The 14,605-nt window shown below is 41.7% G+C and overlaps 1 protein-coding gene across 3 annotated transcripts in view; it reads right to left on the bottom strand.

Moving 5' to 3' along the window:
- Window positions 1-1,288: 1,288 nt before the first annotated feature.
- Window positions 1,289-14,605, bottom strand: part of arhgap36 (Rho GTPase activating protein 36) — an 82,043-nt gene continuing 68,726 nt past the window's right edge. For all 3 annotated transcript variants that reach the window (XM_086276577.1, XM_086276586.1, XM_086276567.1), the window contains 9 exons: window positions 12,912-13,225; window positions 9,512-9,728; window positions 9,349-9,404; window positions 8,728-8,878; window positions 8,427-8,575; window positions 6,746-6,916; window positions 6,188-6,276; window positions 5,854-6,080; window positions 1,289-5,250 (listed from right to left, as the gene is read on the bottom strand). In XM_086276577.1, coding sequence (XP_086132703.1) covers window positions 4,925-5,250; window positions 5,854-6,080; window positions 6,188-6,276; window positions 6,746-6,916; window positions 8,427-8,575; window positions 8,728-8,878; window positions 9,349-9,404; window positions 9,512-9,728; window positions 12,912-13,225 — 1,700 coding nt within the window. In that variant the 3' untranslated portion in view covers window positions 1,289-4,924. The remainder of the gene's footprint in view (window positions 5,251-5,853; window positions 6,081-6,187; window positions 6,277-6,745; window positions 6,917-8,426; window positions 8,576-8,727; window positions 8,879-9,348; window positions 9,405-9,511; window positions 9,729-12,911; window positions 13,226-14,605) is intronic.

Raw genomic sequence — 14,605 nt, 5'->3', positions numbered from 1 at the left:
CAAAGAGAACTCTTAACAGACCTTCAGAAAGCCTGCGAAGTGATGCCCAAGACCACTTTAAAAAAATTACAAGACAGTCTGGCTCCTTGGAAGCAAAAAATGCAGAAATGAGAGGTTGCTCGAGTGCTCTACAAGCGCTGTCCATATTTAAAGTCGATATAAATGGAGGATTCTGATGATGTGGTTTTAAAAAAACTAAAAACGGATGCACAGTGAAAAACTTGAAAAATTAAAAAATAAATAAATTCCACTGAAGTATTTAAGAAAAAGATGCTTGAAAGGTTAAAGGGACTATTTATTTTAAAAAAAAGCTTTTGCTGTAGAAGCTCAGAAAACAACTATTTACCTGCAATCAGTTGTTTGTGCCAGTCTACCGTGACTGTCATCATTCCTGCCAAAATATTAGGCGCATTTTGATTGAACTGCAGTTTGTTTAATATTTGTACTTGTTGCTGTACAAAATTAACCTCCTGAGACTTGAGGTTGTTTGTTGCCTGCTTGAGAGGCATATTTGTCCTCTCTCTCTATTTGGACAGTTGGACCTGGTACATGTAAAGAAAAAAAGTGTCCTAATATGAGGGGATTGGGTTTATTTTGCAGCGTAGCACAATAAAGTCAGTATTGTATAACACTGTTTTAGAAAAAGGTGCAGAAACCCTAAAACATCTGAAAACGGTGTGAATATAAATTATTTCACATTTTAAACCCTTCCCCCCCTTTTATAACTTAAAAAAAAAACACAAAAACTTAAGCTTCCCTCTCTGGGTTAAAGCCCATAGCTCATCTTCACTCAGCTGCCACAACCAGCAATTTCTGCAACCTCAGTTTTCCTGAAAGTTTGCTTCAAGTTAAGGAGCCGTGAGCCAGAAAAGCGGAGAACCGCTACTTCAAGTTAACACAGCATCGGCAGACAGCTGGATGGTCCAGGATCCACAGTGACGCAGTTTACAAACCTGATATTTTGTGCTGAAAGTCAAGTTATGCAAACATATAAAACTGAGGATACTGGTTGACTGCAGGCATTTCGTAAAAAAAAAGAAGAGAGCTCTCCAGTTTTTAAATGGAAGCTGAAAAGCTTTCTGCCTGCCTATTCTGTGTGAGATCATCCACCCCTGGAGGCTTTTTTGTCTCCTGACATTATTGCACTTAAGATGCTTGTCCCGATGCCAAAAGCATGACCGCACATGCTTGTCGCTCCGAGAAGCCGCTGAAGCGGCGCACTGACTCAGTGCGTTTATCCCACTCCTCTAGCTGCACCGTGAGCAGTAAACAATGACACAGGAGGCAGTTTGACATTTAATTCTCTGCAGGTAGGTGGTACATTCTCAAACAGCAGGTTCACACAAACACTGATGGATTTTACAACAATACAGAAAAAGAAATGCCTCGTTTCTTTTACAGGGACAGAAAAAAAAAAAGATACATTCACCTGCTGAGGGTGAAGGACGGAGTGCACAAGTCCAGAAATCAGAACCGGATACAAAAACGACAACAAAAATATATATCTTTGTACAACAAGTTGCTAGTTGTTTGGCACTATTCCCAAACCTATTTTGTTTGTCTGTACACTGAGTGTGCGCACAGACTGTAGGAAAAACCATGTATGTTGGCGATGTTAACGTTTGCAATGAATTGGCAAATATCGCCCTCTTGTGGTAAAAAGGGCAACAACACCTGTGAAATCTTGCTGAAGACGGATCTTTGTACTTTCCTGTTGGTTTAATGAATTTTGACACATCATAATAACCTTTAAAGCAGGCATGGATGCATTTATACACGGGTTTGATGCAAGTCAGAATGTTTGTGTCCGAAAGATGTAGCATATATGGAAGCTTGTTTGTGACAGAAAAAAAAACCCCAACAAAAACATTTTTGTTAACCATATATCAACATTTTTAAACTTGATATCGAGTAAATGACTTGAAACACTGAAAACACTATTGTTTTAGATGATAGAGTTAGTAGGTAGGGTTTGTGATGATAACCCAAAATTGTGAGATGGACACCTGGTGCCTTAAAGGAAGAAGTTCCACAAATGAATAAAATGTAACAATTAGCAATATAGCAATTATTGGTAAGCGAGGGTTATATTTTATTGACATATGGATGGCATTTTCTTTTATAGTGGCACAAACAAGCTTCCACAGACAAGTTTGAAGGGCTGCTTCTCCTCTCTGACCGAAGAAATAAGAAAAGCAGCTTTTACTGGGCCGCTCAGTGCATCACATTATGTTGGTATTAAGAGGAGATGTTAGGACTTGGTTGGGAACACATCTCTGTACTGATATGATGTGACATATGGAGGTACAGTAATGTTAAATCTGGTTTACAAAAAATACAGTATACCAAAAGTTGGTGAATTCTGGATAGACTTCATTGCTATTTACAAGTGGGGAACTTAAAGTGACTCAATCTGTGAAAAGAACTGCTTACAACTCAAAGGCAACACAACTTGTAGTGATTACAAGTAAACTTTCATTATATAAAAGAAACTTCTGATCAGTCCACCAGCGTTGGCTCCATTTTCAATCTTTTGACTTCCATATTACCAAACTGGTGTGAGTGTGATGTGCTGCTGATAATAGCAGGAGTCCCTCTGAGCTGCTTTAAAATACAAAAAAGAAAACCTTCTTAGATTTTAGATGTCATACTGTTAAAGTAGCCAACGTTTCAGACACCAAGGCCAACGAATCAAATGTATAATTAGTATGTAAAAATAATCCCTGAAAAAACCCCAGCTAATCAGCCTTGGATCAGTATGACATCAGTGAGGGTTGATACTCACCTCAGGCACACCTGCCTTATGGTTCAGTCATACTAACAGGAATGGAAACCTCTCACTGGCTGCCAGACGATTGCATCTTTTTTTTTTGCTGTCAATTGCAGGAAGTTGCAGCAACCAAATGGTCACCCAGAGGTTGGGCAATGAACATCCTCAACTTCAAATCAAACCCATTTGATTTCAAGGTCTGCACAAAAAATTGGAGGCAACCTTCCTGACTGACTGGAAGAGGTTTGCAAATAAGTGCAGTTTTATTTATAAATGCAGATGGATTACCATCTGGTTTCCAGCTGTATGTATTCTGGTTATATTCCTTTATAAAAGCCTGGTTGCTGAGCAACTATGTGATGTTGCAGTTAAATTGCCGTCCTGCAACAACTACGTCATTATTTGTGGAGGAATTTCTGCTTTAAATCTAAATCTTTGAGGTTCCGGCTGGACACTGAATGTAAGTAGTTAATGTCAATTAGAATTTCTGCTTATATAGACAGCAACAGGTTTGCAATGTTCATAGATTTATTATAATTAGTTGCCATCTTATCACAAATCTCAACCCTAAACTGACAGCAGGCTGACTCCGCCTTATTGCTGCCTAGATGAGCTAACATTGCTTTGAAGACGGCAACTGACTGTGAGTGGTTGCAGACCTGGTCTTCATCTTTAAAGCAACATTTCAAAGGAAACAGATCCCAAGTGCATTGGACACAGTCCGGATGACACAGTCATGCCACATTCTCAAGACGGGGACTGAAAATACTTGTTTCAGACAGAAGATGATCTGCACGATTTGTAAAGCTACTCAAGCAGAATCTAGAATTAAAATATGGATGTGAAGTCAGAGAATAATAGACAGAGTTTACTGTTTTAAACTAAAGAAGACAATCTTTGGCTGACTCCACTCACACTGACACATTTACCATTAAAGCTGAAGTAGGCAGAAATAAAGAACAGTCCTCTCAAAATCAGGGGCTCTTTGTTTTAAGTCCAACCCAACAGAGTTCTTCTTAGAGCATAAAACATAAACCTGTGCTGAGCTTTGGCTTCATATTGGGTTTGAACCCCACTATCCCAGGTTAAAGTCTTCGGCATAGATCTTAATTTGTAGTCTTAAGAGCTTGAACAGAAGGTGACTGGACCATCGTGAACTGGACGACTGGGAACCTACACAGGCTTCTTAATTTATACTTAGCCTTACATACCGTAAGTGAGCGACACCAATGCCACTATTTCTATTTATTTGTGCTTAGCTTGCCTGTGCTGCTTAAAACACCACTCCTAGCACGATTTGATGGCAATGATCAGGGTTTTTTTGTTGTTGTTTGGTTTTGCAAACACTCATGTTTGGCCAAAGTCCCGCACTTTACTTTCTAAAACCTGAAAACCCAGAGGGGGAACAGGCGTATGTAAGGGTTTTTTTTGTCTCCATTGATGGGAGAAACAAAAGCCGCCTGCTGCAGCTTTAAGGGCTGATTTATAGGTGAAAACCTTCTCGAAATGCCTTTTTTATGTACATTTTTTAGCTATTTAACCATTTTCAGGGGCACAGATTCAATGTGAAACATCCTAATTACATATTCAGGTATAATAATCGACATTTTAACCAAATTTACTGCAGATGCAATCACACTGAGCTTTTTGCCCTGCAGTGCTCATTGGGGAAACACACTTTGCGGGTGTTTGAGATCATTACTGAATGTTAAGCAGCTACACCACATTTGCAAAAGCAGCTTAGTGCAGGTTGCAGGAAAAAACAAACAAACGGAGTATGCCTGGTATGGTTTCTGTACACTGAGTGTCAGAAGATGCAGTTGTAGAAACAGGGTTTAAAATATGAATCCATCCTGTACATGTTTTTATTAGTGGATCCACCTTCAGGTAATCTCACTGATTTATTCTTCCTTCGTTTTTTTGTGTCTGAGAAGTTTGTGTCCTTCATTTCTTCTAGTTTTCATTCATACCCATGCTGAGTTCAAGAGGGGCCAAAAAATGTGGGAAATTCCAACTTCCAGCTTGGAAAACCCACAGCAGGACGGTTATGAGGTCAAGTGGGAATGTCAGGGAGAGACCTGTATTATTTACACCAGTAAGCGTCTCTTTAAGTGAATCTGGAACTTGACCGGTTGTTTCTCTCCTCTCCCTTCATCATACCATCGTCTCTGAGCCCGAACCTTTCCCGGTGAAGAAGTCCCAGAAATTAGTGATCGGCGACGGCTTGCTCTCCTCCTGCGGCGTCTGCCTCACCCAGATGCTGTTCTCGGTCGAGACGCTCAGACTCGAGCTCAGAGAGAAGCTCAGCGCGGAGCTCAGACCCGGGCCTCGACGGTCCTGGGCATCCGAGTCCTGAGCGTTGAGCCTGGGGGTGGAGGACAAGGACGAGGAAGAGAAGGAGGACTGGGATAGGCTGAGCAGGTTGTGGTGGGAGTGGAACTGACGCATGTGGCGGATGGATTTACCAGGAGGGACCTCACCTGCAGAGAACAGGACACGGTTTCAGAACTTGAAAGACAAAAACTATTTATTATCTTAAAGTTGTGTAACATGAGTCATAGAGTGCTGTGAAAAGTATTTGCCCCCTTCCTTCCGGATTTCTTACATGTTTCAGATTGCCAAGCAAATTTAAGATAGAACAGGTTAAAAACAACTTCTGTGTCAGCATCGCCCGCCGCCACTAGGGGGTGCTGTTGGCCCACTTATCGTTCCCACAAACGTCCACAACCTCCAGCAGCCAGAGTGTGGTCTGTGTTACATTACACTGCCTTCAGAGATGTTTTAACACATGGTGGTGAAACTGCAGAGCACTGTTTCAGGGTTTTCTAAAGACTCCTGTCTCAGGCAGGAAATTTACCTAAAAATCAACAACTGCTTGAAAAGACAAGTAAGCAGATGCTAAACTAACCAAGGATCACAGATGAAAACCTCAAAACCTTGCGTTGTGGTATCGTTCCTGCTCCTGTCATTAATCGAAATGTTTTAAATGTTGATTTTTTTTTTGAAAGAAACAACTTTAAATGAGAAATTCCTTCAGGTCTTCAGAGCCTCACATTCACAAAAACTCAAGCAGACCATAGTACCGTATCTGGTGTCCTGCCGCTTCCTGTTCTGGTTCAGTTTGAGGACGTTCAGGAAGACCTCGCTGGTCAGGCTGCCATCACCGCCGCTCCCATCCGGGGGGAAAAGCGGTGACGGGGGCTCCAGTGGGGACAGGCTGCCGCTGGAGGCTCCCACTGAGTCCAGAGACGCCCCCGTGTCCCTGCGACCCGTGGACTCGCTGCCGCTCTCCACCGTCAGGTGACTGCCGCTGTGACAGAGCAGAAACACGCACGTTAAACTGAAGCTTTCTTAGTGCAGACGAACATAACCGACACCAGATCTGATGACGGCTGATCCACTGACTGTCACGGTTACCTGAGTTTCCTACGCAGCAGGTAGTCGATGATGTCCGGGTCGGTCTGGATCAGACTCATCAGGACCTCCTGCTGCAGCTCTGCAGAGACCTGCGGGAACACACATCAGATTCAAGCATCGCTGAAAATAATTAGCATCTCCAGGACCGATGGAACATCACAGCTGTCTGGTGAGGGGGAGTCACACTGGGGGAAACGGACAGAGTCAGTCGATCCTGGACAAACTTGGACGATAATAAGGGTGGCCAGGGTCGCCAGGGCATGAATATTTAGTCTGACACTTTGAAACCACGAGCACTAAGTATAAGCTCTCATTTCAGATTAACATAGTGTTAATGAGAGAGCCTCCTCTGCCCTGAGGGGCAGCCAATCAGAAGAAAGTGAACTTAGAGAAAGGGGAGGTCAGGTATAAGATAAATAAGGATTATTGTGAACTTTGCAAAGCTGCTCTAGTAGAGTCCAAGAATAAACACCCCAAGTTGGAAATGAGCGTAACATAATAAAAGATTTCTGAATCACTTCCACAAATGACTGAAAGAGCGCTGTGAGTTTCTAGTACCGTGAAGAGTCTCCTGTGGTTCTGTATGAGCATCAGTGTGACGCTGATGATCGCCGTGCTGTCCTCGATGCCCATCACCTGCGGGCTCACGTCTCCCCCACGCTCCTTCTGAAGCAGGTTCGGCCCGAAGATCACGGCCAGGTTAGCGGCCGTCATCTTGTTTCCGGGGATCTGGAGAGCAGAGGAAGAGGAGGCGGTGATGGAGGTCAAAGTGCAGATGGAATATGCTGTGGTAAATTAAGTTTGCGAAACGGGATCCTGTTGGATTTCTTTTTACATTACTGAGAACCAACAAGCAGCTGCAGCATAAATGTCAGGACAGCAATGAAGCAACACCAGAACATTCATGCAATGTATTTTTCTCCAGTATTTCACAAGAGCAAAACGGACAAAATGGACAGTTTTCCTGACTAAACATGCTTTTTCTGCATTTCATCTTGCTTGTCGACAGCTCCCAAAAGCATCTGGTAGAGGTGCAACTTACTGAGGGACTTACCTTAAAAACGCTGTGTTCACAAAGGCCAGTTAGTCAGAAATGTTTGCATTTGTAATGTGCTATCAGCCAAGACCCTAACCCTCAGGACGACCACTAAGACAACATTAATAACATCTGCCAACCAAAAAAGAAGCTGAGGAATTATTCTGGCAGAGTTCTGACTCTCTCTCCACTAATTTTATGTCCTGGACAGCCAACAAAATCATTAACATGATTTTTCTTTAATAATATTATGGAGAAAATGTGGTTCTGTGACAGCCAGAAACAACACAGCTAGCCTTCAAATTTAGCAATTGTTTGTGAGGAACCGTGCAACTGTGGAAGATTAGACTCTGAGACCCCGCCCACATCTAAACGATACCTTTAGGCAGTGGAAAATACTACGACTACTACTACTCATAATATTAAGGTAATACTTTATAATAATGCCACACTGGTAAGCATTAGTAAAGTATTAGCAAGTGCTTAATTCACTGTACATGATTAGACTTTAAGATGTCATTTATAAATACAGATATGTGTATCAATCTGTTACTGTTACACCATGTACAGCTATGACTGTTACTTCATCACTGCCAGTAATACACATAATCATAATCACGATAAAATATCTTAATTTATAAATAGCATATGTGGGAGGAGTAATGCTATGTAAATGATGAAGTAAGCACTTGCTAATACCTTAATAATGTTTAATAGTGTGGCAATATCATAAAGTGCTACCAATAATAATAACAACATTTATGTGCATAATATTTATGAAACACACAAGAAATTTCAGTAGTTTAAAAATTAAAATCAGCTTTCCTCCAAAGAATAAATCACAAGCATAAAATCTGAATGTTAACATGGCGGTAAAATAAGAAGGTTAATGACACGGTCTAATATACAATGAGTTCCTCCACAACCAAGAACCCCCAACGACCACCTTCTGTCTTTGAACGTGGGAACAGTTACTGCACTGTGGTGCCAACTTTCTTTGTTTCTTTGCTCTGTTACGAGTGTTTTTTACTGGAAATGGATGGAATTCAATTAGGAAATGATATTATATTTATGTGCTTGAAGGACTGACACTGCCCTTCAGGGCGAATGCTTTCATTTTGTGTTTGTGTGGCTTCGACCTCGATGCCACTACTACGAGAGCTTCCAAAGGCTGAGGAAGACTTTATCAGTCATTGGTCCCACCTCCTCGTCGTTGGTTCTTATGCTGTCCTGTGCGAAGCTCTGCACGGTGTGTAACAAGGTGAGGAGGCGCAGCAGTGTGTCGCAGTTACAGGGAGGCAGCAGGTAGAGGAGGTGCTGGAGGTACTGCAGCTGGTCTGCTCCTCTCAGAACTGCAGGAGGCCCAGAGAGGAGGAAGAGGAGCAGGAAGTTAGTTACCCATCACATCACTAATTATACTGAGACAAAAACTGAACTCAATCATTAAAGCCGGTGTGTGTTTTTGTGTGTGTCTGTATGTGTGTATTGGGGGGTGCATGCATACAATTGGCATGCAGGAAGGCGGGGTAGAGCTCTCTGGGCAGCAGAGGATCCGGCATGTCCCTCAGAAACTCTTTGAGCAGTGCTGCCACATCGTGGACGCTGTGCTCCTCATCCAGCTGGACGTCAACGCCCACGTCAAAGTCCTCCCGTAGCTGAGGAGCGCGCACGCAAACACATATTAGTGTTTAAAAACAACAACGACAGTGCCTTCAAACTCATGTTCGGGTCACGACGGGGCCACGGTTCCCCGATGGACACATTTCTCAAAAACAGGATCTCACACATCATCAACTTTTCGCTCAAAGATTATTTTTATATTCGTGCATCCAGCTTAGACCGACAGGAAACACACGATGGTGAATCAGGGGACATGCAGACCTACACCACTCCTCTACTGCTGGCAATAATCCACTTTTTTTTTTTCAGGGAAAATGTGAATGAACGAGTTTCTGTATATTTTTTCCAGCTTTTTTCCTCAGTTATCAGCACATCAGGAGGTGTTGGACCCCAAATAAACAACAACAAAAACTCAGAATATTAATGGTATATTATTAGTGGAAAATAAAAATTATTTAAATTAATTTATTATTTTAATTAAATTAATTGGAATAATTATCCTAACCTGTCTCACTCTCTTCTTGGAGCTGCCGACTCGGAAGATACCCACAGTCTGAAGACCTGGAATACAAAATGTTACCACACACCATCTTTTAAAAATTTACATATGGATGGACTCAAATAAACAACACTGAAAGGCTGAAAATTTGGGGGACTTAAAGCCTCACCATAGGTCTCGATGTGACTGCAGCACCTCTCCAGCACCCGAGGCACCTGTCTGTAGATGGGGTTGAGGCTGAGCTTGGTTTGGGTCCTCCCCTCCGACGAGCTGCCACCCGGAGACTTGATCAATTCCAGTTCAGCCGGGTGGGAAAGCTGCAGCGCTTCAAGCAGGCGAGACTGACTCTCTACAAGGTCAGAGATCGAGTCCACTGATAGACCACCCTGTGGAGCAAAAAATGTTTATATATGCCTATAATATGTTCAAAAAAAGTACAATATTTATTCTCTTTTTAGCTCAGTTTTTGGTCTCCACCGGTCCCTAAAGATGATAACTTCCTTTATAGCGCTTAAATATCTCATCATGTTCTCTAGCTGGTTGTGAAGTTTGACTGAGTGCTGTTTGGTGATAAGCTATGTAGCTCTTTGTGGGTTAGCTAGGGCTTTTTCCATTAAAACGACCGTGTGCTGCAATTGAAAGTGGTGTGAGTGAGTGTTGTTAGGTCACTAAAAATGAGCGAAAATGTTACGATCGGTGGTATTTCTTTGTCGATTTGTCACTATTAGCTATGACTTTCATCTCACATAGTCATTTGTACCACTGTTAACAGAACAAGGTCCAGATATGTAGGAAAATCCATAATTAATTACTAAACTCCAGTTTTACAAAGTAGCGTGTGAGGTCAAATGCTCCAGCACAGAAAACAACGAGGAAAGGCAGTGAAAAAAAGCAAGAGACGCTGAAAGCTGAGGCAAATATGTATGAGGTGATAATGGGATGGAAAAAAGCTCACAACAGATGACAACGCAGGCTCGAGAGAGGAAAATGAGATGTGAGAAAGACAAAGGGACGCTGACGACAGAAAATGGAAAGTACATTCGAAGATGGATGGCAGGAGAAGAGGCCAGCAGAGGAGAAGAGTCAGCTCCTATCGCTTGTCTTGATGTTACCATGCAGTAAATGTCAGAGGAGCCGAATACCACAGAAATATAAATCACATGTCTATGGCCTGCAAATAGTTTCTGGAGGAACATCAAGAAATTCCTCACAGCTCAGTCCAGCAACATACTGCAGAAATGAGAAGATGTTTCCTCCATCTGAACATGACTCATTTGTGTTTTCTACAATAAATGTGCAGTTTGGCCTTATTTATGCAAAAATCAGTGAAAAGCCACCGTTATTTGCAAACTTACACTAGTTTATGCCATCATTTCCATGCTTTTTATTCATTATTTATGTAATCAACTGTGCAATACAATCTGATATGCACTGTTTCAACTTCCACTCCTAATTTTCTTCATTTCGGGGGTCTCAGCCAGTGTTTCCCAAATGGTGCGCTCTGGGGCAAATCCAGGTGTTCTATGGGATTTTGGGTGACCAACACATTAGCATCATAACTTCATAAAAAAGTAATGTGTTACCTTTATATTCACTATGTTCATACACATCGAATACTCTGACTGACAATTTGTGACAGGTGGAAACTGACAAGCCACAGCTGATAATGAGGGCAGACAACCACATATCCTGAGCAGGTGGGCAGGAGCCACCTGAGAAATTGGATCTGTTGTGGAGGGCCTTTATAAGTTAATTGGTGTGGCTCTCCACAACAGTCCCCCTGTCCTCCTAACTATCAGTCCTTGGAAATATTAATTGCCCAGCCCTGCTTATTGCTCCAGCCCTCAACAACAATCCCCATTATTCATGTGGCCCCTTAGAAATATTAAGTGCCCACCTTTTCACATTGATGTAGCCCTTCACAACAGTCCCAGCTTCTCATCCTTTGATAAAACAAATTATCCAGTCCTACTTATTGGTGCGGCCCTCCACAACAGGCCCACTTTTTCCTACTTTCTGCAAATCAGGATCATCCAGAAGACTTCATGCATTTAGAAACTCTTAAATATTACTTAAGCTGACCTTTGTTGATCTAATGATTTGCTTCTTTCTAATCTTAACCTTCATCAGAAACACATTTTGAATATTAGCGAAAGTCTGCAAATGACCTGCTATGCCATGTCATTCTGTTTGAAATCCAGGATAGTTATCCACTTCATGTGCAGCTCGGTGTTTTGCACAGCTGTAATACTTATGTGAGAGAGACCATCCCCGTCTATCATCCATCATAACACTGTCTAATGCTGTCATCGTTGCTCCGGTACAAAATCAAATAATATTTCAAGGTGTCCTTACAGCAGGTTCTCTTGCACTGGTGACAACACCAGTGAGCTCCCGCTGCTTTATTATTCATGATAATATATTCATGATTCAAGATCTCCACATGTTTATTTCCTTAAACAAAGACCTGCAATGCTATAGACATTTCCATTCCACCAGTAATCTTATTGGAAAATCAATATCCTTAACAAAAAAAGCATTCTTAGTATTTATGGTATGGCATAAAGTGGCACATTTATGCAAGATTACAAGGCTCAGAGTTGCCTGTTACTTGTTCTTTGCCTGTAAAATGCACTTGTATGTAGGGATGTATGTAGCTGTTCTATATGCCCACAGTTGCTCCAAAAGCTGTATCAAAAGCCACTCAAAAACAGGCAATAAGAAGGAAATCAGCAGCTTGCTTCGCTGCAGAGAGATTTCCATACCAAGGCCTTTCCTGGTGACAAACACTGTGTTAGTAGATTTAGTGCCTGCTCCCACTGATCACTAATATATCTGACCTGAAGATGCAGCCTGTGATGACTGGAGGCAGATTTTCACAGAAATTATTCAAAACGTTTTATACAGAAATGGTTTTTTTTATGTTACAATACAATCCATTCCCAGATTAGCAATAAATAACCATTTATCATCATCATCATCATTGTTTATTTATATAGCGCCTTAAAAAAAACACCTGGTAGACCAAGAATATAACTATAAAGAGTAATATTAAAAGAACAATTTAACACAAAAAAATGCATGTTTCATAACGAGTAATGAAGATAATCATCAGAATCACATTAAAGTCTCATTTCTATCAAATGTTACCACTGAGGCAGCGCTGTGTCTGCTGTTTACCTCAATGACCGACTCTTATCACCTGCACTCGATAGCTGGTTCAGGTTCAATTACAGTTATATGGCTGTAATCATACTCATTACAAGCTTTACATAACCACTGGTTCCAGATCAGCATGAAAAGAAATTAAAGAGTGTAATGGCCTCTAGCAGAGACGGGTTCACACACACACACAAACACACAGAAATGTAGGTGCACACACCACTTTTACTACAAACGTACTGCTGTGGAAATATTTAAAAAAAGCTAGAAATGCACTCAGAGATTAGTGTGGAGGCCTTGAGTACAGCACATACATGTAATCCTCACGGTGAATGAGACTAAATCTGGCAGAAAGAAACACATGTCCACTGTTTTTGTGCGTGTGTTGTCACTCAAAGAAATCTTACCCTTCTCTGTCCTCGTCCGGTGTTATCCAGAAACGTGGGTGACAGCGGTTTGTTCTGAGGGTCAGAAATTGGCGCCGGTGCCACAGAGTTAGCAGACGGCGAGCCCGGACCTCCTCCTGTGATGGACGAGGAGCTGACCAGAGGTCTGCTCCCATTGAAGAACTGACGCTTCTCCGCCCTGAATCGCAGGACGCTCGCCTCCAGGTCGAGGCAGTCGCGCCTGCTCTCCTTCAGAGCATCCTGCCGCCGCTTGTAGGCCCGGTCGTTGGCGATGACCTGGGAGAGCGGGATACCAAAGGCCTTGGGAGCCGATTCTGACGAAAGAGGAGAAAATTTTATTTTCTTGCCAGCAATGATGAACACATAAAAACAACAGAGAAAACAAGGATGAAGTAGAAAGAAGAAAACAAACATATTGCCCAGAATATCCAAATAGACGATATGGATGAAAAATAGGGAAATAATATTAGTGCTATTTATTTTATGCCTTATTTAAGTGTTAAATATTATTATATCACTCTTCCTCACTTGAACACATTCTTTTTGTACTAAATAAAGCTAAAACAAATTCTAAACTGTCTTGAAACGTGATTAAAATGTATAAGAACAGCATCTGTCTGATTTACTGTTTGTTCCCCTGTACAAACAGAACTGCAGAGAAATACATCTGAATGCGCTAACATTGTAACTCATATTTGGAGCAGAACTGGAGCCTCCAGCGAGTTAATTTATTTATAGTACACATTCTTGTCTGCTGATAGTATCTAAAGCACTTCTGGATGGATGCAAACTGCATTTCGTTGCCCTGTACCTGTGCATGTGCAATGACAATAAAGTTGAATTCTATTCTATTCTATTCTATTCTATCTGAGATCCAAACAGGAAGATGATGTGACTTTCATCATTAGGGCGAACAACAGAAGCCTGGTTTCTGCAACATTTGCACCAGTGTTGTGCGATGCTGTGAAACAACAAATGAACACGAAAATGGATCTAAAATATGGGATGTTTTCAGATATTGAAACAAAAGCAAAATTCCTTGGTTAGGGGATAATAAATATCCCTAACCAATTGGCTGTTTTGGAAAGCTGAGCTGCATCTGAGGTTCTAGATTGCAAAGATAGGGTCGATATACACATTCGGGTATCTTAAAGTTTTCACAGAACTCTGTGCGCTTCTGTGAAAACCAAATATACCCTTGGTGTTACAGTGCCCCTATAAAAGCATTTACTTTGGTTAACACAACCTTCCCAGGAGTGTACGTTCCAGCAAACTCGCCCTGGGGTCGGAAGGTGCTCAAACAAACCCTCCAAAAATCCAAAAGCTACATCTCAAACTCTACAGGCCTCTGTTAGCATGTTAAATATGTAGGTTTATGGCAGTACACTTAGAAAAAGACTGAACAAGTGCAACTTGTTTGGTTTCCAGGAGAAAACTTCTCTCTAAAAATGTCTTTAAAGATTAGGTTTAAAACTTTCCTTTAGATAAAGTACATAGTTGGGACTGGATCAGGTGATCAGGCTCAGGGTGTTGGGGGCTTCCCATGATGCACTGAGTATTAGGGCTAGGGATGGGTACCGGTGTTCTGACATAAACGGTAGTAACCAGACCGAAAAGCAGCGCACATTTCGGTGCTTTATTTCGGTGCTTTTTTTTCCTGAGCTGTGATAGACTTCTAGCCAATCATTTTACGT

This window comes from Aulonocara sp. 'chitande type north' Nkhata Bay, linkage group LG3 (assembly GCF_057382095.1).
Source record: "Aulonocara sp. 'chitande type north' Nkhata Bay isolate Kocher_YH1m ecotype deep benthic linkage group LG3, A_spYH_male_GT1.1, whole genome shotgun sequence".
Taxonomy (NCBI): domain Eukaryota; kingdom Metazoa; phylum Chordata; class Actinopteri; order Cichliformes; family Cichlidae; genus Aulonocara; species Aulonocara sp. 'chitande type north' Nkhata Bay.
This window is presented reverse-complemented; position numbering and strand designations above follow the sequence as displayed.